General features: G+C 48.1%; 1 protein-coding gene across 9 annotated transcripts in view; it reads right to left on the reverse strand.

The window, feature by feature from the left end:
• The window catches only part of CLEC16A (C-type lectin domain containing 16A), a 240,436-nt gene that overhangs the window by 112,043 nt on the left and 105,585 nt on the right, over positions 1–22,808 (reverse strand). For all 9 annotated transcript variants that reach the window (XM_058434075.1, XM_032145444.2, XM_058434074.1 and 6 more), the window contains 3 exons: positions 21,730–21,780; positions 17,445–17,573; positions 7,771–7,891 (listed from right to left, as the gene is read on the reverse strand). In XM_058434075.1, coding sequence (XP_058290058.1) covers positions 7,771–7,891; positions 17,445–17,573; positions 21,730–21,780 — 301 coding nt within the window. The remainder of the gene's footprint in view (positions 1–7,770; positions 7,892–17,444; positions 17,574–21,729; positions 21,781–22,808) is intronic.

Below are 22,808 nucleotides of genomic sequence, written 5' to 3' on the forward strand. Positions count from 1 at the left end.
AGCTGAGTACACAGGTCTGGAGTTCAGCAGAGACTCTGGCAGCTGGGAGAAGGGTTCACTCCCATGAAGAAGAGCAACTGACTGCTGCCTGTGGGGATACAGGCTCTGCATGGACAGACTGTCACTGTCTCATATTCAAGGTAACAGCTAGGTTTTTACGATAAAATATCCTGATTTTAAAACGTTAGCAACATAAAATTTGCTTGCAAATGCTTTACTGGCCATGAAGCTACATCTGTGGGCCCACCTGCCTGATGACCAGCCATTTGCAACCTCTATATCCACCTTATTGTTCTGCCTTACAATAACCCTGCAAAGATGGGCATCGCTGTTCTCATTTCATCAATGAGGGAACTAAAGCACAGAGAGGGGAATAGATTTGTCTAAGGCCACATGGCTAGGAAGAAGCACGGCTGAGATTCAGTCTGCATTTGTCTGGGACCCAAGGCTTCCTCCATAACCGCAGCCTGACTTTTAAACAGGCAAGTCCTGACCTGGAAACAGCCAGAAGGAGAGCAAAGGGAAGGTCCACAGCAGCCTGCCTTGCCAGGAGGTGAATACAACCCAAATAGTTGGGTTGTTGTCAATAATTAGCTTCAAAGGTACGACGGTTTGGAGAACAAGCCGGATCCAACTGGATGGACCTCTGTGCAATAAAAGCCCCTGTACCTAGGCCACAGAGTGGACACAGCAGCACTCAAGACAAGTCTCTGGGGCAAACTGGAGTCTGCGAGCCCGGTGGGGATGCCAGCTTGTGGACACCACCTCTTAGTTCATGCCTTGCAGGCCTGGCCTCCCCATGGGGCTCCCTGCTGTAATGCTGCCCTGACCCATAAATCTCTCCACTGAGGCCAGAGAGGGCCTTTTGAGATACAAATCTGATCATATCAGCCAGGTAAAAACTTTTCTCACTGTTTTTAAGATAGAACCCTGAACACTTGATATGCCCACAGGGCCTGCATGGCTTCCCACCCAGCCTCATCTTGCCAACCACCTTCACCCTCCCACTCCCCGACTCTGTGGCCACACTGCCATCTCTCACCTTCCCCAAATCCCCATCGGCCCCAGGGCCTTTGCTTCTTTTGCGCCACTTCTCAGCACCCATACCTGCCCCTGCAGCCCTCAAATGGGCCCCTCCCTCAGAAGCCTCCCTGACCTCCAGCCAGGTTAACCCCGTCACCTGCTCTTAGAATAGGAAACACGGTGGCCATCTGACTTTGATCTGTGCTGCCGTGATTGGGGTTTGCCTTCCCCATAAGCTTGGAAAGACAGAGACACTGGCTTTTGCTAGAGTAATTGGTCTGCACTTGTTTTAAAAAAAACAAAAAAACAAAAAAAAAACCACAACAAACACACTCCCCATTGAAGCACAGTATGTGGGTATACAGTTGCCACTACTGTTTCTTGGAAAGACTACCCTCGTTCTGAAATGATGTGCTACCCACTCAATATTAACAATATTAAAGGTATTAACAATGTCTTTTCTTTTATGGAATGATTGTTCATAAATGCCTTTTTAAAAAATGACTACTTGGTAAACAAACAAAAGTTGGCGATCTGTCCCCAAAAGCTTTGTTTTATTTTTGTTTTGATGCTTTTCTGGGCTATGAAATCCTAAGGGCTGGGACCTACTGTTCTGTACTTGATGAGTATTTTCCAGGCCCCCAGACCCTGGGAAGTATGTCCAAGCCTGGCAGAGTGCTCAGACCCAGTGTGCAGAGGTCTGCTTAGTCACAGACGTTTCTCTGCACGTCTCAGGACTTCCCTTACACACCACATGATCTAACACACTGTCGCGAGGATCTTTTGAGGAACAGCCAGCTAGGTTATGCCAGGCAAGAGTAAAAATGACCCAAAATTGCACAATGGTTACGTCAGAAGCCTCAGACAACAGAATATCATGCAGGCTACTAAACACAAGAGTTCTGAATCTATGAAGTAGGGAGGAGGCTTCCGGACTGCTCCCCCACCCTCCGGATATCCTGGCCGAGCTCCCTCACGGCACTTCTCACCTGGCTGCCCAACCAAGTTCAGCACCTTCTGCTTGGAACCAGCTCCTCCTTCAGGATCAGCCCTGCTGATGACAGAATCACCATCCTCCCAGCCCCTGCCACCTGGACTGCCCCAAGCTCAGAACCCCAGAGTTAACCGAGCTCTCTGGCATTGCCACTGCAAACTGTCACAAAATGCTGTACCCAGACTGTCCCGTCCCTCTTTGCCCACTAGCACTGACCCCTGGCCCCTGCCCCCTGCCACAGCCTCCTAAATGGCCTCTCTGCAATTCTGTCAGGCACTGTTCTAGGCACAGCACAGATAATGCTCATCTACTCCCCCCAGCAAGTCTTATTTCACAGCTGCGGAAACTGAAGTGCCGGGATACTCAGTTCCCTTAAGGTAATACAGCTGGCAAGCAGAAAGCAGCACAGCTGGGACTTCCATCAAGGCAGTCTGGCCCCCGAGTACATGCTCCTCGCAGCCCTGCTGCAGGCCTTTCTAGCCCCCAGTGCAGCTGGAAGGCCCCTTCTGGGATCGTCTGACCAGGCAGTGCCAGCTCTAGAAGTGTCCATTTGGGACAGATGTCCCTGTGAGAAAACCCTGGAGTTGAGATCTGGCTCTTCCCAGCCACTGACCCGCTCTTGCTACTTGTGTGCCAGCCACCCCAGTTTCTGTGAGGACCCTGGAACACAGCACCCTCTCTCCCACCTCAGCCTCACCTCTGCCATCCTTAAAAGGCAGTCCTCATTTCTGTGCTTTCTCGTAGAAGCTTCTGGTCCCTCCTGGCACAGCACCTCTCCAGAGAGGCCTTCCCTAACCAGCCCAGGAGGATTTTCTTCCTGGTTATTCTCTAGCATGGACCCTGCTCGTCACCTCTACAGAGCCATCCCAATCACTCTGTGATCATGCATTTACTTAACTTACCTGTCAGTGGTCGCTCCCTCCACAACTGGAAACACCTCAAGAACAGAAGCAAAGTCTGGCTTTTGCTCACTCTCACATCTCAGCTCCTAGCACTGTGCCTGGCATACAGTAGGTGCTCAATAAATAGCTGAATGCATGAATGGGTCTTCATTGAATGGGCTTCACGAATGGATTTTAGAAATCAATACAAGTTAGATACATGTAGCACATGCTATGGCTGCAACTATGTGAATGTTAGGTGCCCACATGAATAAGCTGCAAGGAAACTGGACACTGAACACGCCTGGTTGCCAGGTGTCTCTTTGGGGTGTATGGATAATGGACAGATTTCTCCCCTATTGTGGTTGCTCATTTATGTGGAAACAGGCAAGAATCCTTTCAGGAGGCTCTGAGGTCAATCCCAAGGAATCTGTGGTTTCTCCTCAAAGCCTGCTTGTCCTTGGTCAGGAGGCACACTGGAGTGAGTGAGTCTCACAGCCTAGACGGGATACAGCTCCCTTCCTCTGGCCAAAGCAGCCAGAGCTATATCTTTCTTACCCCTCAAAACAGTGCCATCATCTGAGCGATGACCTGAATGTCTCAGGATATTGTTCTCAGAGTGTTGCTTAAGCAGAAAATGCCAACCCCGTGGAGCCCAGCAGGATGAGTTTCAGCTTGTGTGTTCAGCAGCTGCAGCAGGGAAGCAGCCAGCTCCCACTCACTGGGCACCTACTAAGTGCCAAGCATGGTGCTGTGAGCTTTACATGTGCTCTCATTTGAGCTCCTTGGAAAGTCTTTTAGAACCATGTTTTGGTTTTGTTTTTAGTTTTTTGAAAGAGGGTCTCACTCTGTCCCCCAGGCTGGAGTGCAGTGGCATGATCAGGGTTCACTGCAGCCTTGACTTCCCAGGTTCAAGAGATCCTCCCATCTCAGCCCCTCAAGTATCTGAGACTACAGGTATCTGCCACCATGACCGGCTATTTTTTTGGATTTTAGTAGAGACAAGGTCTCACTATTTGCTCAGGCTGGTCTTGAACTCCTGAGCTCAAGTGATCTTCCCACTTCAGCCTCCCAAAGTGCTGAGATTACAGGTGTGTGTCACCACATCCAGCCCTAGAACCATTTCAAAGGTAAGGCTACTGAACCTCACAGGCATGAAGACTGTGGGGAAGATTACAAAGATGATTACTCCAATGATGCCAGTGGCTGCAAAATCAAATGTCAACAAGACCCGGGTGGCAGCACAAGGGTGAGCACAGGCGCTGTCTATAGGCCCCTACACCCTGGCCTCCAGCCCAAAGCAGCAGCTGGGGCTGGGGAGGCACTCGGTTTGCAAATGGTGGCAATCAATTCCATTAAAAGCAACAATACAAAGTCCTTCTCTGTTAGAGAGAGGTATTTCTATATGTAATAATATGACGTCTTCCATTTGCTTTAATACACTGTGTGGGTGGGTGGTGTATTTTTTTTTTTTTTTTTTGAGACGGAGTCTCGCTCTGTCGCCCAGGCTGGAGTGCAGTGGCACCATCTCGGCTCACTGCAAGCTCCGCCCCCCGGGTTCACGCCATTCTCCTGCCTCAGCCTCTCCGAGTAGCTGGGACTACAGGCGCCCGCCACCACGCCCGGCTAATTTTTTTTGTATTTCTAGTAGAGACGGGGTTTCACTGTGTTAGCCAGGATGGTCTCGATCTCCTGACCTCGTGATCCGCCCGCCTCGGCTTCCCAAAGTGCTGGGATTACAAGCGTGAGGGTGTATTTTAAATAGACAGATGGAAGGGCAGATAAAATAAAACTTAGCTAAATGGTAAAAACTCTTGAAGCTGAGGGCTGGGTATATGGAGATTCATGATGCTATTTTCTCTAGAAATCAACTGTTTTATCTAGTTCTTCCCCTCTTCCCTTCTCTCCCTTCCCCTTTCTTCCTCCAATCCCTCCTTCCCTTCAACTTCCTTCCACTTCCCTCCCTCCCTTCCTCTCTCTCTTCCTTCCCACCCCAGCCCCCCATCACTCCAGCAGATGTGGCACACGTGGCTGCCAGTTCCTGACCTCTGCCCTCTGCCACTCTCCTCTCTAGTGAAAAACAAAACACGCTTCACTTTAAGCATGACCAGGTTGCCTCTTTCCTGAGTGGTGACCATGTCATTGATGCTCCCCATGAGAAGCAGCCACCTTTTATGCCGGAGCTCGGCTGTCACACCCGGCCGAGAGACCTGCTGCTGGTCAGCAAGCACTTGGGGTGGCTTCTGGGGAATATCCTTTATGCTGTTGTTTCTTACTGAAGTATGACAAGGGCAGTGAATACACTTTACGCCACCTCTTCCTGCTGTGTGGAGACAGCACTCCTTTAAGCCTACCAGACCACATCCAGTCAGGCAAACGGTGAGCAGTCCCTAACGTTTCTCCCCGAGTCAGCTTTCTCAAGTTCATCAGGGAGACAAAAACATGTCCAGCTTCCAGTCATGCAGCGAGCAAGAATGGCTTCACCTGTCCTTCACCTTGTATTTTGTATACACAGAAGGCATTTGGTCAGATTGCACAGTAGGGTGATTTTCCCCCGCAATGGAAGGTGAGGAGAAGCTTCAGCATTTACAATCCCTCGCTCAAAAAAAAAAAAAAGGAAAGCAAAGAAAAAAAACAAACCAACAACACAGGCATATCTTATCCTAGTACCACGTGCTTCCATAATTCCTAGTATTTTCTGAATGTCGCCCTCCTTACCAAAAGACATAATTTGCAATCAGGCTGGGCAAAGACAAACAGCCATTACTTTCTTAATGGCCAACTACCCAAAAAGGCTCAGTTAAGTGATCTCAACTAGCAATCTCATCAATTAAAATTGATAAGTGAAAAACTTTTAACCTTTACTCCAGCAGGCCATTCCTAGCGGGAGGAGGGAAGGAATGTGAATTCCTAGCATAAAATTTAATTCCATTTCACGGATGCAAACATTCTTGCTGCCTTGATGAAGTGCCCCCTCCTCACTGCCCCCCCCCCACCCCCCACCCAAAGCAAGCTCTTTCTCTCCTTGAATCAAATCAGAGAAAGACTGGTTTATGATTCTTTGCCGCCAACTTGATCAATTTAAACCCTTAGAGAAATTCCTGTGGCCATTTCTCAAGGGCAAAAGGGCCAAAAGAATTGGGCAGCAGGCAGAGAGGCGTCACAGCTGCTTTATTCTTCCAAGAAAGGGAAAGATAAAACATAAACAAGAAGACCAGAAAAAGAAACTAGACAACCAGGTAACACACAATACTCATTCACTGAGAACCTCTACGTGTCAGGCGGCATGCTATGCTCTTCACAGGCATGACCTCCTGCAATACTGACTACAGTTTGCTGAGTACACTTACACGGTAGGCACTATGCTTGGTCACGTGATATTTCATATTCTATTTCATTCAATCCTGAAAACAACTCTGTACTTTAAGAAAGACCATCTTGTTTTATAGGAGAGGAAACAGAGGCTATGGGGGTCTAGTCATTTGTTCAAGGGAATATAAAGCAGGGTCTAGATCACAACTCTATAGTTTTGTCAAAACTCATTGAATTATACACTAATGCTTGGGGAATTTTTTTGTATGTAAATTATATCTCAATAAAGCTGATTTAAAACAGCAACAACAGTGCTACAGAGAGTGGCCCCGTGCTGTTTCTGCCCACCCAGCCACCATCCCTTCTTTGGTGATTTTCCTTTGAGGGCCGCCTCTTCCCTCTCTCAGCTGATGGGGTTCAAAAGGAACCGGTCCTCCCTCCCAGCTCCAGGGCTGGGCATGCGACCCCAGCTTAGACAATCAGTGAGTCACATTCCTCTGACCACTGGCTGGTTCAGGGATGGTCATGTGGCCCAAGCTAGGCCAATAACACCTCTACACCAGACTTTAGAGAATTAAAGGGAAAGAGAAGCTCCCTTTCCATCAAGGCTGTGTAGCTGGCTCAACAAATCTTGGGGCTGCTGAAGGCCATCTTGCCACTACCCAGTGAGAGCCCTCCTGAGGATAAACAGAGGAAAGCAGAGTTGAGAGACGGAGGAGGGCAGCTTCCTGATGACACTGTCTGAGCACCCAGATCCAGCCATGCCTGAAGGTAGCATACTCCTGGACTTCCTGGTGACATCAGCCAATTTCTCTTTCTTTTCCTTAAGCTAGCCTAAGTTGCGTTTTCTGTCTCTTATAACCAAAGACTCCTAATATACCATAATGCTGTTAAGAAACAGAAAACCATGCTGCTCATTAGTGTGCCTGTGCCCTGTAGCAAATGGAGGAAAGACAAAGCTATACAAATACGAGAGGGGTTCCAGGAACATGGTCAGGCTTTATGCCCATCATCTCTTTTAAAGCTCAGCCTCATGCTGCAGATGAGAACAAAGAGGCATTACACGGCGGAACAAGTACCTCAAGGTTATGGGCTGAGCACGTGGTTCTCCAGCCTCCAAAGCCTTCATCCTTACCTAAACACTGGTGATTTGCTTTTTACAAGTTTCCTTCTTTAGCAGCAGAACCCTTTCATCATTGGAATCATATAGAAAATGCTTAATATACAAAACCAACCAAACTGATGCCACTATGTTTATAGGGAGGACAGGAACCCTGGAGTTTGTTCACCCTTGCTTGAACCCCTAGTTGCTCTGCAGAGACTTTTTAGAGAACCAGCTGGTTGTGAAAGCAGAACCCTCAAACTGATCTCAGAGAACCTGGGGGCTTTTCTTCAAAACCTGCATGGGACATGCACGCTGCTGGCTCAAGTTCACAGCTCAATGATAGTACAAAATGTAGGTTGCACACTGACCCTCCCAGTGGCGTGTGAATCAGCAGAGTGGTGTCCCATGTCCCATGTCCCCCACCCCCCTGCTGTGACTCAGAGCAGCCAACTCACTCAGATCCAGGACATCATCAGTCTTGATCAGGTCCTCCTCCCGAGTCAGAGGCAACTGTGTTTCAGGCTCCCCTCGCAATTGCAGTGACAGGGAACGCAGCATGAAGAATACCCGGATGGCCTGGACCAACAGTTCAGAGAGCAGAGAAGAGTGAGATTGCAGAGTCATTTCAGTGAGATGCCCCACATCAAGAAATGACACAATGACTCTCTATTAAAAAAGAAAGAAACGCAATAAAGCCCACCTCTTCGGGTGTTGTGATTCTGGTACGTGCTTTTATAACAAGACAGAAAAAAAAAATCAGAGGGAGTAGCCTGTTTTCAGTTATCCACAGGTTCAGGTTTGGGTTACTTTACCTGAACTGAGCACCTGTCATCTGCCAGGATCTTGTCCCCAAGTATCAGGTGACCTTCATAATATCCCTGCCCAGCAGTCAGCCCCATTTCACAGACCGGGCAGCTGAGACCTAAGAAGGTGAAGTGACCCGCCCAGGCCATGCTTCTAGCAAGGGCTAGACCCTGAGTCTGTCCCAACCAAACCAGCATGGGCTCTGGAAAACCCAATCACTCCAAAAGCATTTCAAGGTACTACCTACTGAATATGGGGGTGGGGCAGACAGAAGAGGGTGAAATGAAATGCCTGTGGGCTGCAGGGCCTGAGACCTGAGGAAAATCCTACCCCTGGGTGAGTCTCTTCAACTCCCGTTCCCTTGGTCTTACGACAGGGGGTGTGCTGCTGACGGGGCAGAGACCTCACACCTGGCAGGTGGGCAGTGACCTTGGTTCCCTGAATGCCCCTCAGGCTTTCCCAGCCAGCAGACCAGGGACAGAGGCGGATCCACCAGCACAGGGATTCCTGGCCCATAGAAGTGGTGTCTGGTCAGAAGCGTGTGGCCACCAGGTACTTTCAGAGAGCAGAAACAAAGCAGAGTCCCAGCAGCTGGAGGAGTGTTTGCAGAAAGCAACCTCCAGCCCCAGGACAGGCTTGCCCACCAACCAGAGCCAGGAAGCAGAGGGGCAGTCCACAGAAAAGGCCACCTGCAGGCCTCTCTCCCTGAGGCACAGCTGCTGGGCCTGACTGAGGGTGCAATGCCCGATGGGGACAGCTCCAGAGTCAGACACATGAGGTCTACATCGGATTCCCAGCTCCACTAGGCTGGGCAAGTCCCCTGACTTCTGTGAGCTTTCTTTTCCTCATCTGTAAAATGGGCATGATAGCTTGCATGCCTGTTAGGAGGTTCTGAGATAACGCAGGAGGGAAAGCAGCCAGCACAGTGGGGTCGGAGGGACAAACCACTGTCACCACTAGGGAGCTGCAAAGGCGAATCCCAGTGCGCCTTTGGGTCTTCTTGTTTATGGCTCTGAAGGCTGCAGTCTGGACCTAGGTGACAGGAGGCGCCCTCTATACAGCAGTGTGCCTCCCCAAACTAGAAAGGGGCCAAATTACTGTCTGCAAAGAGGTGCACTCACACTGACTCCTCATACCACAGGCAATGAGGAGCTGGTCAGCCTGCTTACACCCAGTGCTGCCTTGCGCCCTAACCAGTGGGAGACCTTAGAGCAATTTCCTAATGTTGGAACTGGAAGAGCAGTCCTATCTCCCGGCCCTATGCTAAGGTAGTGCAGTCCTCTGTAAACTATAAAGCACTGGAGAAAGATCAGCTCTTATGTTACAATGATGATGATGGTGGTGGTAGCATTCGTATCTGATTGTCAACAGTTTTTAAAAGTATAGTCTTCATAAAGACATCTGTAAAAATCAGAAGAAAAAGTGTAGTTCCATTAAAAAATTCAAAAGAATTTCTATTTATTAAGCACCTATGGGGTGGCAGGAACTGTGGGCACCTTATTGTAACTTGAAGATTTTATGGAGGAAGAAACAGAGCTGAGAGGGGCAGAGCTATTTCAGCTCACACATCTGCTAAGTGGCTGAGCTGGGTGTGAACTCAGGAACGTATGACACGTGTGTCACTTAACCAAGTGCACCAGGAAACTTAAACATCCATGACAGCCCAAGTACAGAAAGCCCAAGACGTGAGTGGTCACTTGAAATGTCTGGCAGCTTGAGCTCTCAAATAAGGAGTCACGACCACGAGGATGAGGAAGAAAGGAAAAGGCCCATCACCCAGGTCCAAGTCAAGGAGACGCTCATTTCAGTGCTCAAATGCCCGTTCCTCTGGGTCTGAAGGCAAATAACTCACGCAGGACCAGAGCAGGTGGGTGAGAAAATAGAAACGTGTGGCTTTCTGCAGCCCACCACTCCAAAAAACTGTAACCTTCCAATAAATACTTTAAAAGTTCAGAATTTGTCTCCCAATATAGGCCAATATCTGCTTTTGCCTTGCAAACAACACATGAATAATAACAATCATCATCATAAATATAAAACAGAATATAAAACACATACAGTCGGCTCTGTGTATCCATGGGTTCCATATCTGCGGATTCAACCAACTGTAGATCAGAAATATTTAAAAAAAAAAAAGGGTTGCATCTGTACTCAACTTGTACAGACTTTTTTCCTTATTATTCCCTAATCAATACAGTATAACAAACTATTTACATAGCATTTACATTGTACTTGGTATTATAAATAATCTGGAGATGATTTAAAGTCTACAGGAGGATGTGCATAGGTTATACGCAAACACTATGCCGTTTATATAAGGGACTTGAGCATCTGTGGATTTTGGTATCCTTGGGGGAGTCCTAGAACCAATTCCCCATGGATACCGAGTGATGACTGTACAATAAAATCCCTCAATGATTTTCCTGGTTCCTGCCCCAACTCCTAAGAGAAGGAAGGACACACGAGAAGCCATGTCCATGAATGTGAGGAGGGCCGATTCCCACAGAGCAGGGCGCTCCACTCGAGGCAAAACCTGGGCTCCCATGGGGGTAGGGGGGTTATAAGGGCCTGGTAGGCACATTGGGCAGCCCCACAACTCTGTAAATTCACAAAAGGAAGCTAAAATATGAGGATAAGAGCCATAAAATTCACCCCAACACCCCCAAAACAATAACCACTCTCTGATTCCCCACGGCCTGCCGGGTACCATGCCAGCTGTACAGTGTTGTCTCATTTAAGCTTTTAATTATCCTACATAGTTCCTATTTTACAGATGGGGAAACCAAAGCCGAGCAATGACCAGGCAGCCTGCCCAAGGTCACTCAGTGAATAACTAGATTCCAAGCTCTGTGTTCTTCCAACAACGCTCCTTGACCTCCAAAAGATTTAAGGCTTGGGACCCAGGGTTTTATTGAGTGCTTTTCTTTGCTAAATAAAGATGCAAATTTTAAAGTATTATTAAAAAGGAAAAAGAAATTATTATTCTTTCAGATTCTTCCACAGAATATCAGGAAGGACTGACCCAGGAAGAACAGGTTAGATTTTGAAAAGGATGACAGCTGACCAAGCTCAAATATAAAGACATTTCTCCAGTTTCTTCGCTTCAATGAGTCTGGAAGCAAACTCTGGCAAACTCAATGCCACCGGGGAATCAGTACAATGAGCAGGGGAAGGTGGGTGGCTCTGTAGTCAGACACACTGTGGCTCAAGTTGGGGCTTGGTAATCACATGAAGTGCCCAAGCCCAGGCTTGTGCTCTGGAAATGGGGCACCCACCATGCAGGTACAATGGGATGGCACCGGTGATGTGCTGAGCCCAGGAGCTGGCCTGGAACAAATGCTCGGTGTTCACCCTCCTGATTCCTTGCTGCGTGTGCAAGGTGCCTAGTTTAGGCGACAGTCACTCAGGTTAGAAGCCCACTGAGGCCATGTAGCTGTGAAAGTCAGTCATTCTTAAAAGAGTGCCGAAGCAGTTTAATGTGGGCACAACCCATCGGGAAAGCAATTTGGCAATATGCAGAGAGTCATGAAAAAAACACATTCATACCCTTTGAACCAGAAATTCCGCTTCTGGGAACTTATCCTAAAGAAATAATTCAACAGAAAGAAAAACACTGTATTCATGAAGCTGCTCATTATAGTTTAGTTGAAAATAATGTAATACTGGAAGCAACCAAAATGTCTACTTGCAAGAAAATGCCAGATAAACCTTTATGAGGCCATAAAAAATCAGACTTATTTAAACTAAGACAACATGAAAAACTTCTTGTGCTACGACGAAAAGAAAGAAAAAGAAGGGATGAAAACAAGACCATGGTATACTCTTTTTACAGACAAAGATAGGAGGAGCACACAAAATATCTAAGTACTGTTTGTTTAGGGTGATGAAATCATGGGAAATTCTTTTCCCTTTACTTTTGAAATTGTATGAGATGTTATTGTATTTTCTTTAATGTATAATACACATCGAAAAAATAAAGCAAAATATTCTATTTCCTCAACGCCAATAGTGATAAACACAAAAACTGCTTGTGGTTTTACAAAGGAACAGGGAAACAATGTGGGGACAAATAAAACCTCGTGCAAATACGGGTGTTTCATAACCGCTTCCAAGATGACGATATACAGATGGCTAGTGGCTTCAACTTGGATTTTGATATTCACCAAAAAATCCTATTCCTAACTCTCTTTTCTCTGGCATTAAGCTTCGGTAGATTTAGATCATGAAAGACCCTATTTCCCACCTTACATACTAGACTGCTCCATTTCTGTTCAGACAATGCTTCCTGAGCACTTACTGTCTGCCAGGCCCTGGGCTTGTCACTTCACAGCCACGCTCGTCTACCCTGCGCAACAGTTGAGAGGCAAGACCCACGAGGGACCTGAGGCTCCGGGAGGGTGAGTGGCTCACTCAAGGTCATACAGCTGGAGTTGGGATTTGACCAGCGGTTGGTCTGACTGACACCACTGTTTTCCTTCTTCACTGCTTCTCTCAGGTTCCCCTACATGTGGGGTGGGTCCAGCCTAAGCCCACAGTTCTGCTCCAATGTTCTAACTGGACCCCAAAAGCTCCAGTGACCTTCATTTCAACATGAATTTCCCTTCTCAGCTGGCATGGCTCAGTGGCACCCTTGCTATTTTGGTCTTATTTTATATTATTTGTTTACCGTCCTAGTCTTGCATCTTACTCAGAGCCTGATACCTAGAATATGTTCAACAATTATGTTGAAAGAAAGAATAAGTGATGTGGGTTTTAAAATGCCAAGAGGGGGCTGGGCATGGTGGCTCACACCTGTAATCCCAGCACTATGGGAGGCCGAGGCGGGTGGATCACCTGAGTTCAGGAGTTCGGGAGCAGCCTGGCCAACAGACTGGGGAAACCCAGTCTCTACTAAAAATACAAAAAAAATTAAAAAATCAGCTGGGCGTGGTGGCTCATGCTACTCTAGAGGCTGAGGCAGGAGAATCACTTGAAACTGGGAGGTGCAGGTTGCAGTGAGCTGAGATCATGCCACTGCACTCCAGCATGGGTGACAGACAGACTCATCTCAAAAAAAAAAAAAAAAAGCAAGAGGGAAAACGGCGTTATCATGAGATGCCTCCCCACTGCCTGCAAAGTGCTGCCACCATCCTCTCCCCTCGCTGCCCCTGCCCCTGCCCCTCCCTCACTTACTATGCTCCTTGAACATGCCAAACTTGGTGGCACCTCAGGGACGGGATGTGTGCTGTTCCCTGTTTGGAAAGTGCCTCCTTTATCACTTTAACCTTCCTGGCTCCTCCTCGTCCTCCAGGTTTCAACTCAGATGTCACCTCTGCAGAGCAGCTCTTCCGATCACTCTGTCTGCAGGAGGACCGCTCCTCAGCCCCTGGCTACGGCGTGCTATTTCTTTCCTCCAGAGCTCTGACTGTGGGTTGATACCAAACCTGCTATTCTCTTACTTGTTAATAAACTTTACCTCTCTAGGAAAAAGAGCAGTCCACAAGGCAGGGACGTGTGCTTGCTCAATTCTTCACCCCCTCAGGCTAACACAGTATTTGGCACATAGCAAGAATCTGGCAGCTCTTTGATGAATCTACGAATATTTAGGAATGATTTGCCAGTAGGAATTGTTTGAACTTCTTTGACAAGTCCTTAAGGAAAATAAAGGGTGGAGTTTCTGAAAAGGATCAGCCTCCTTTAAAAAGTCTACTTGGTGGAAAAAAAAAGAAAGAAAGAAAACATTTGAATCCAAAGGGGTAGCTTGGAATGTTCTTTGGATACAAGCAAAAAACTTGAAACGAACCACATTAAGCCCTCAATTGCTTGCTAAACCATGTAACTTCCTTTAGCTCAAATTCAAAGCACATTGATGTGTTCTGATTTGTGAAGTGGGCTTGAGGAGCTAAGCTTCTGGATGATTCTAGATGGCTCCCTTGCAACAGGAACTGTAGTGAGATGAGTGGCCAAAGCTACCCATCAGAAATAAATTCTTAAAGTCACAAAGGAAGCTTTTCTAAAGTGTATGCCTTGGCTTTGAGGTAGCCTGGCCTCTTTTATATCATTCTGCTACCCAGGGACCCTGGGAGGACTTGAGAGTTGCTTTTGGAAACTTGTCAGACAGGCAAAGAGACTCTAGGGAAGCTGAGATATTCTCTACCTGTGCTTCAGCCAGCCACTTGGGCTGTGCATCCTTTCCAGGACAAAGGAGGTGGGCAGCACAGCCCTGGGAACCTGCAACTATGTGACATGTAAGGGGCAAAAAGACTATCATCAAGACATGCCATTGGCTTGCTGCTGAGTCCTCACAATAACTCTGGAAAGGCAGGCACATTTTACTTGACAGATGAAGAGACAGTAGCTCAGAGGAGACAGACAAGAAGCAACCTCCCTTCCGCCACATGTGTGACAAACTCACCCCTGCATTTCTCCCATCTCTCGCCTGTGGATCAGGACCATCTGCCCCAGCCCAGCAGGGTATGAGGTCATGAAACAGTGTTAAGAGGTGACAGCCGGGCCGGGCGCGGTGGCTCACGCCTGTAATCCCAGCAGTTTGGGAGGCCGAGGTGGGCGGATCATGAGGTCAGGAGATCGAGACCATCGTGGCTAACAGGGTGAAACCCCGTCTCTACTAAAAATACAAAAAATTAGCTGGGCGTGGTGGCGGGCGCCTGTAGTCCCAGCTACTTGGGAGTCTGAGGCAGGAGAATGGTGTGAACCCGGGAGACGGAGCTTGCAGTGAGCCGAGATCGCGCCACTGCACTCTGGCCTGGGTGAAACAGCAAGACTCTGTCTCAAAAAGAAAAAAAAAAAAAGAGGTGACAGCCAAGGTTCTCAAGGGGCTCCAAGGCCCCCGTGATCTGGCTCTTGCCAGCACCCCCAGCCTCATCACATCCCACTGTGGGCTCCAGCTGTAATCACCACCGTGGAGGTGCCAGAATGTGCCACCTGTCTCTGGGCTTGTGCCTCCCTATCTGGTGCCTGTCCCACTTCCTGCTCCAGGTGGGATTAGTGACCTGACCTAATGCTGCTTGAATAATGGCCTGAGCCACATGGCCTGCCACTATCTCTTCCAACTTTGCCCTCTAGGCTCTGATTCCTTCAGGACTGGGGCTGTGTTTTTGATGCCCCAGTGTCCTGAGCAGAGCTAGCAGATCTGAAGAAGGCAGTGTGGGAAGTAGTGGGTCAGAATGCCTAAGAGTCTAGGTTCTGGGGGCCACATTGCCTGGGCTTACTCGTGGCTCAGCTACTCACTAGCTGGGTGACCTCGAGCAAATCACTGGACCTCTCCATGCATCAATTTCTTCCTCTGTGGACAGGGCGTGGTGGTTCACGTGTGTAATCCCAGCACTTTGAGAAGCCGAGGTGGGCAGATCGCTTGAGTCCAGGAGTTCAAGACCAGCCTGGGCAACATGGCAAAACCCATCTCTACAAAAAATACAAAAATTAGCCCAGTGTGGTGGCGCACACCTGTAATCCCAGCTACTCAGGAGGCTGAGGTGGGAGGAACACTTGACCCCAGGGGTCAGAGTGTGTTGCAGTGAGCCAAGATGGCACCAACCTGGGTGACAGAGCGGGACCCTGTCTCAAAAAAAAAAAAAAAAAATTCTTCCTCTGTAAAATGGGGATAATAATAGTGCCAATCTCCTAGGATGGTTATAGAATTTAATGAGGAAACCCACATAAAGAACTGATTTGAATTGATCTACTTCATAACAGAGGCTATGTGTTCATAGAAGTGGTAAGAAAAACCCTGATGAACTGTGAACCAAAAGAAAGTAGAGTGTGGGCTGGGTGTGGTGGTACATGTCTGTAATTGCAGCACTTTGGGAGGCCAAGGCAGGAGGATGGCTGGAGGCCAGGAGTTCAAGACTAACTTGGGTAACTTAGGAAGACTTCATCTCTATAAAACATTTAAAAATTAGCTAGGTGTGGTAGCTTGTGCCTGTAGTTCCAGCTACCGATGCTGAGGTGGGAGGATGGCTGGAGCCCAGGAGTTTGAGGCTGCAGTGAGCTATGATTGCACCACTGCACTCCAGGATGGATCACAGCTCGCCGTAGCCTCCAAAAAAAAAAAAAAAAACCAACCAAACAAACAAACAAAAAACACAAAAGGCAAAGTGGAATCCAGAGTAGCAGTGCTCAGCGTTCAGTCCCCTGGACCTTCTGGCTCAGGGGCGCAGGGGAATCTCCCAGGTGGGGCCTTCTTGGCACAGGATGCTGTAGCCCTGGCTGGGGGTGAGCACATCAGCATCATGAAGCAACACATACACATCTGTCAGAACCAGTCCTCCAGTGAAAGCTGATGCCAGGAAGTCCAGTGCAAACACTGCCACCCACAAACAGAATCGTGTGCCTGGCTGGGGGGACATGGAAGGAAGGCGTCAGTGGCCCGGACAGGGTGGGTCCTGTGGTGAGGCTTGTGGGTTTGGTCAGACAGTTGGAAATGTGGATTGACTCAAGACACATGGGTCCCACTTCCTCTGCACCCCCAGGCTTCCGAGGTAGAACCACCAGCTGCAGGGAGGAAGGTTCAGACTCCTCATGTCTGAGGTGCAAATGACAGGTCATTCCTGTTTTGCAAAATCCAAAAGTGAAACACCTCTGTCACACATGAATTAACTCAGATGGTACAGGCTGACAGGGGGAGCTGTGTGCAATGAATTCCTCTAAACTATCCACAAATACTCATGTCTCCAGGGAATGATTTTCTAGGAAAAGGTGATGGTGCTTTCTAAGAAAGAAACTCTGATCTTACCCGGGAGATAAAATACCATGAACACCCTTGCGGAGACTGCTTCCTAGAGTGCCTGCTTCAGAAAAAAAGGGCTGATAACGGAAACACACACTGCAGCTGGTTCTGAGAACTAATCTTTTCACACATATCTCTCCTGCAGGCTGGTGAGATTCACATTTCATTTGACTGTGTCCCAAGAGCAGGTAGATGCCTTAACATTGCACTATCTCTGGGGGTCCTGAGACCGCTGGGCTACGATTTCACACCAACCTCACCTGCACTGGGTGTACTGTGCTCACCCCCAACGGTTCACAGAAACCTGGCCCCACTGCCTTCCACTCCTGAGCTCAGGGCTTGAGTCTGTCCGCACTGGTGAAGGCTACCTCTCTGCAGCCAACATTGGGTGCCAGATGTAATGGAATGCCAAACCCCACTTTCCAAAGGGCAACACACTTTGGAAATTCATGCCTGGGGGCAAGTGGGTACTCTCTATCCACTGTCTAAGCTGTGTTGAGGGCAGGCTCTTGACTTTGACAAAGAAGCCCTTTCTTCCCTGGTCTGGGAGTGGTTCTGGAGAACAGTGGCCCAGGAGATGACCCTGCGCTCACTCACCCGCCGGGTCTTCTCCACATCGCCACATGGCAGCCGCTTCACGAAGTCAATGCCCGTCAGTGGCGTGCCTGTTGGGGGCAGCAGGATGGAGGCGTCCATCATGAGATATTCCACGTTCATGGGCTTCATCTAGAAGAGACATTACAGGAAACCTCAAAGCAGGTCCCTTACTTGGAAGGAAGAAGGGGCCGGGGGAGGTTACACAGGCCCCTCACCTTCACCCGCATTTAGTAAATGTAAATGAGGGATCTAAACCCTGGATTTAGATTGAAGTAAAGCACGGAGGCCACCAGATAAGTGAGCAATATGCCTTTTGGTTTTCTGAATTGCACATTTTTCCTTTAACTGAAGCAGCAGCTCAGACTCTTGAGAAGCTGCATCCTTGCTGTGAAAAGCTCGCTCCTCTTCGCATTCCCTCTCCACCTCAGCAGGGACAGGGATTCTCAGCAGGAGGCCAGGTATGCTTTACCCCTGTGGGTGCAAGCCCATCTGCCACCTGCTTCCTCCTCTCTGTCCTTCCAGTGATGATAACAGCTGTGGCGATGGCAGCTTCTGTTTAATGAGTGCTGATACTGTGGCAGGCTGTGACCTAAAGGCTTTTGAGGAGCTGCTTCCCACTTTGCTGATGAGGGAACACAGTCTCAGAGAAGCAGAAAAATTGATCCAAGGTCACTCAGCTGGTGGGTGGCAGAGCCAAGACATGAGCCCAGGCCTGTCTTGCTCCAGGGCCTCCGTGATTCCCACCCTAGGACCAATGTTTCCCCTTCCTTCCTTGTCCCCTTCACATCTTACCTGGGATAACATAACACAATCATTTTTGGAGCATCTACTAAGTGCCAGACATGTGCTGGGATCACCTCCTGCTGGATGGCAGGTGCTGGTGGCCCATCACGAAAAGGACACTGAGCTCAGAGGAAGAAAGGCACATGCCCACGGCCACTGGGCCAGAGCTGACTGCCTCTTTCCACACCACCTCTGTGAAGCCTTCTTTGATGATTAAGACACAGGGTGACATCCCCTCCCTGCCACCTCTCCCAGATCTCTGCTGTATCAGTAGTAGTAATCAATGCATACGTGTTGGTGAACACTAACATTTCATTTCCCTGGCTTCACAGAGGAAGGGTGAGCTTTCTGCAGGATTCATTTTACTCTTTCAAACATCACGAGCTTTCCTTGTGTCTTCTCTTTTCAGAAAGTGGGCTTCAAACATACCACTTTCCTCCTCCTGCTAGGTAAAGCTGACTACATAGGGCAGGGATGTAGGGAGGGCTCAGCGGCCCAGACACCTGGTTTGAACGTGTCCCCCAAAGTTCATGTGTTGGAAACTTAATCCCCAGTGTGACACTGCTGAGAGGTAGGGCCTAACAAGACAGGATTAGGTCTCATGAATGGAGTAATGTTGTTATCGAAGGTGTGGCTCAATGATGGTGAGAGTGAGTTTGTTATAAGAGTGAGTTCTGCTCCCTCTTGCTCTGTCTTGCTCTTCCGCATTCCACCATGGGATGACATGGCAAGAAGGCCGTCGCCAAATGCTGGCACCTGATATTAGGCTTCCCAGCCTCCAGAACTGTAAGAAATTTCTTTTCTTTATAAATTAAGTCTGTGGTATTCTGTTACAGCTGCAGAAAACATAGTGAGACACCCGGTGAATGGGCCAGGGGGCCAAGGAGCCACTTGGTGCATGCTGCTTGCCTTTTTCTTTTGGACACTTTAAGTACTTTCCTCCAGAAGCCTGAGGTCCCCCACTCCAAATCCTCTATCCCAGCAGGGGTGGCAGCTCCTGCCTCACTCATTCACTTGCAGCTCCCTTCCCCTCTACTCCTGCTGTCCCCTACAACCTTCCCAATGAACCCCTCAAGCCTGCTGGGGGCAGAGCTAGGCCATCACCTCACTGAACCTTTTGCATTAAACCAGAGGCCATAAGGGAAATGAAGGAAAGGTCACAAGTCATGGTCTGACTTTGGTACAGTGGCTGGCCTTGGAGGGCCTGTCCCCACTCCTTTCCATTCAGAAGCTGCATTCCTGAAGGCTGAGGACTGATTTTCAGATACAGAGCAAGGGCGTGGCACCTTTGTATTTCTCTGGAATGCCAGGCATTGTATAGGACACACAATACATGCTTGATTAAAACAAACAAACAAACAAATAAAACCCGGGAAGCTCCCCATGGTGGGAGGGGGAGGAAGTATTTGTTGTGTATGGACCCATGAGTATTTGTTGTTGTGTATGGACCCACGAGGCCTCTTGTTGGCTATTTCATACACAGCCTGGGTGGCTCTGAGGTAGGGATCCCCCATCTTATGGATTAAAAAAAAAAAAAATTGCCAGGTGCGGTGGCTCACGCCTGTAATCCCAGCACTTTGGGAGGCCGAGGCGGGAGGATCACGAGGTCAGGGGTTCGAGACCAGCCTGGCCAACATGGTGAAACCCCGTCTCTACTAAAAATACAAAAATTAGCTGGGCGTAGTAGTGGGCGCCTGTGATCCCAGCTACTCGGGAGGCTGATGCAGGAGAATTGCTTGAACCTAGGAGGCGGAGGTTGCAGTGAGCTGAGAACGCACTACTGCACTCCAGCCTGGGCGACAGAGCAAAACTCTCTCTCGAAAAAAAAAAAAAGAAAAAAAATCAAGGCTCCGAATTTCAGCAATGCACTCAAGGTTGCATTGTCAAAAGCAGACACTGAGCAGGGGTTTAATAGTGCAAGCTTTCCCACATGGTCAAGTACCATAGGAACCTGACATTTCCAAACAGGAAACCAAATTGTAGGGAATGACATTGCAGGGGGATGTCTCGGGGGTAAGAGGAAATGGCAAATGACAACTGAATCCCTTCCACTCTAATGAATGGTCTGAAGGGTGGAAGACTGAGCCTCTCTCGAAGGGGCTGCAGGAATGATGAGGGGCTGTGGATGAGTAGCCCATGGAGGCCTGGCACAGGGGGCTGCTGGGGTGTTTCTGGAGATGACTTACGCTAATTTACACCTTTCCCCTGAAAAGGCTCCACAGCAGCCTCAGACATGCAGTAACAAAGGACGTGGTGAGGGCCTGGCTGTCCAGATTCTAGGCAATGGGCTGCGAAGCCAAGGAGCCAATTAGTACACGATGCCTTTTTCTTTTCGACACTTAAAACACTTAGGTTTACTATAAACTTCCCAAATCACACATGCTTTGTTGGGTAATATCCACAAGAAGGATCATCTATCACGTACTTATGGAGTACCTAGCCAAGGGCAGGTGCTGGGATAACAGACAAACGCGCAAAGCAGAGAAAGCTGGGATCTTCTGAACCTATGGCTTCCTGCGATTCTGCCTGCGGGAGAAGGAAGGAAGCCCGTGGGCTGGCACTGCAGACTGGAGGGAGAGCTGCATGCTGAAACATTCCAGTGGAGCGGCAAACAGGGAGGCAGGGACACAATACATGGAGAAGCACAGGGGACTGGGGGCTGGGCTGTCCTCCTCTAGAAGCCTGGCTCTGCCACTCACCGGCCAGGCAGACTTGGGTACATCACTAGACCTCTCTGACTCAGTTTTCTCACTGGCAAGTGAAATGATTTGGCTCTGTGTCCCCACCCAAATCTCACCTCAAATGGTGAGACATGTGAGAATCCCCACGTGTCAAGGGCAGAACCATGTGGCGGTAACTGAATCATGGGAGCAGTTTCCCTTATACTGTTCTCATGATAGTGAGTGAGTTCTCATGAGATCCGATGGTTTTCTAAGTGTCTGGCACTTTTTCTCCTTGCACTAATTCTCTCTCCTGTCACCCTGTGAAGAGGTGCCTTCCACCATGATTATAAGTTTCCTGAGGCCTTCCCAGCAATGTGGAACTGTGAGTCAATTAAACCTCTTTTCTTTATAAATTACCCAGTCTTGGGTGTTTCTGCATAGCAGTATGAGAACAGACTAATTCAGCAAGAAAGGGACAATGGCAGTAGCTATTACCGTTGGTTGGTGTGAGGATTAAGAGATATAATCTGTACAGCATGCTATACACATCCAGCACAGAATAAGTCCTCAATAAAATGATACCGCCCCCCAAATTACTATTCATAGCAGAGAATCGTCCTGATTCATCAGATACCTCCCATCTTAGAGGGAGTGAATATAGTCTGAAATTTTAACAGTGGTGGGGATCACAAGACACCATTCTAAATCTGCTTCCCCATCAATCTGTGCTATTTGGTCACAAAGCCCTAAGTCAAAAAACTCCCTCTGGGATGGGCAGGGTGAGCTTGGCAGGGACACAGGCACACGCCAGCCCAAGTGTGTCCCAGCCCCTCACTTACTGTCATGCTCCTGTACTCATCTTCAAACATGTCCAAAAAAATGTCTTCTCCCTAAAAAGAAAGGGAGGGAAGAGGAGATTATTCATATTTTTTTCCATAAACAACAGAGTATTATAAACTCTAGTTTGTGGCTTTAGAGGCCATCTGTTTCTCATTAGTGAGTTCTCGTAAATCACCAGGAAGTAAAATGCACACGTGAACACAAACACACACACTCAAATGACAGACCAAATATCAAATTGCACTATTCAAAATTTTCTTCCTTTTTAAATATATGGAGTTAGAATTCTTCTGTCAAAGCAGTTAATTAAAAAAAAAAATTCTACTATGTAGGATTAAAATATAGAAAAGGCTAATATTTCAAGTGTTTAACATCATCTATTTTGTCGAGAATGGCTAGAGAAATGGACAATCCTGTTTAAGTTACCATATTAAAGATACGAGGCTCCACACCTCTAGAAGGAAGAGTATAATTAAATAAGTTTAACATTACAATTACATGGCTTGTTCCATTTGTTTTTGAGGAGTGCTTTCGGGGTTCTGTTGTTCCTCAGGGTCATGACTGCCTGGGAGGGCCCCTTCAGAACAGCATGTTGGGCATAATCTTGGCTCTGATACACAAAACCAAATCCAGCTTTATACCTCTCGCCTCCTTGTTCCACTGCAAGAATGGCATGTCTGTCTAGGGTATTGTGAAGACGAAATGAGTTAATGCACATGAAATGCAAGGAGGCACAGAAGCTGTCACTCAGTCGGGGTTGGGTCAGTGTGAGCACTCACTGTCATGATAATCTCTACTGGACAATGACCCTTAGAACTGCTGCAGCTCTCTCACAAGTTCTGAATGAGACACACACACACACACACACACACACACACACACACCACACTTGCAGTGGGAAAGGTAATAGATCCTTTTTAGGTTTTTTTAGTTGTCAGAACTACAACTAAATTTGAATATTCTTGTGTGACATAACTACCACCACCAGAAAAGACAATTCCTGAAAACATCTAAAAGCTGCTGAGAAATTACACTTAGGGTATAATAAATGTTACGGGATAAAAGTAAGAAAAATCTG

This window comes from Hylobates moloch, unplaced genomic scaffold (genome assembly GCF_009828535.3).
Source record: "Hylobates moloch isolate HMO894 unplaced genomic scaffold, HMol_V3 SCAFFOLD_23, whole genome shotgun sequence".
Lineage (NCBI taxonomy): Eukaryota > Metazoa > Chordata > Mammalia > Primates > Hylobatidae > Hylobates > Hylobates moloch.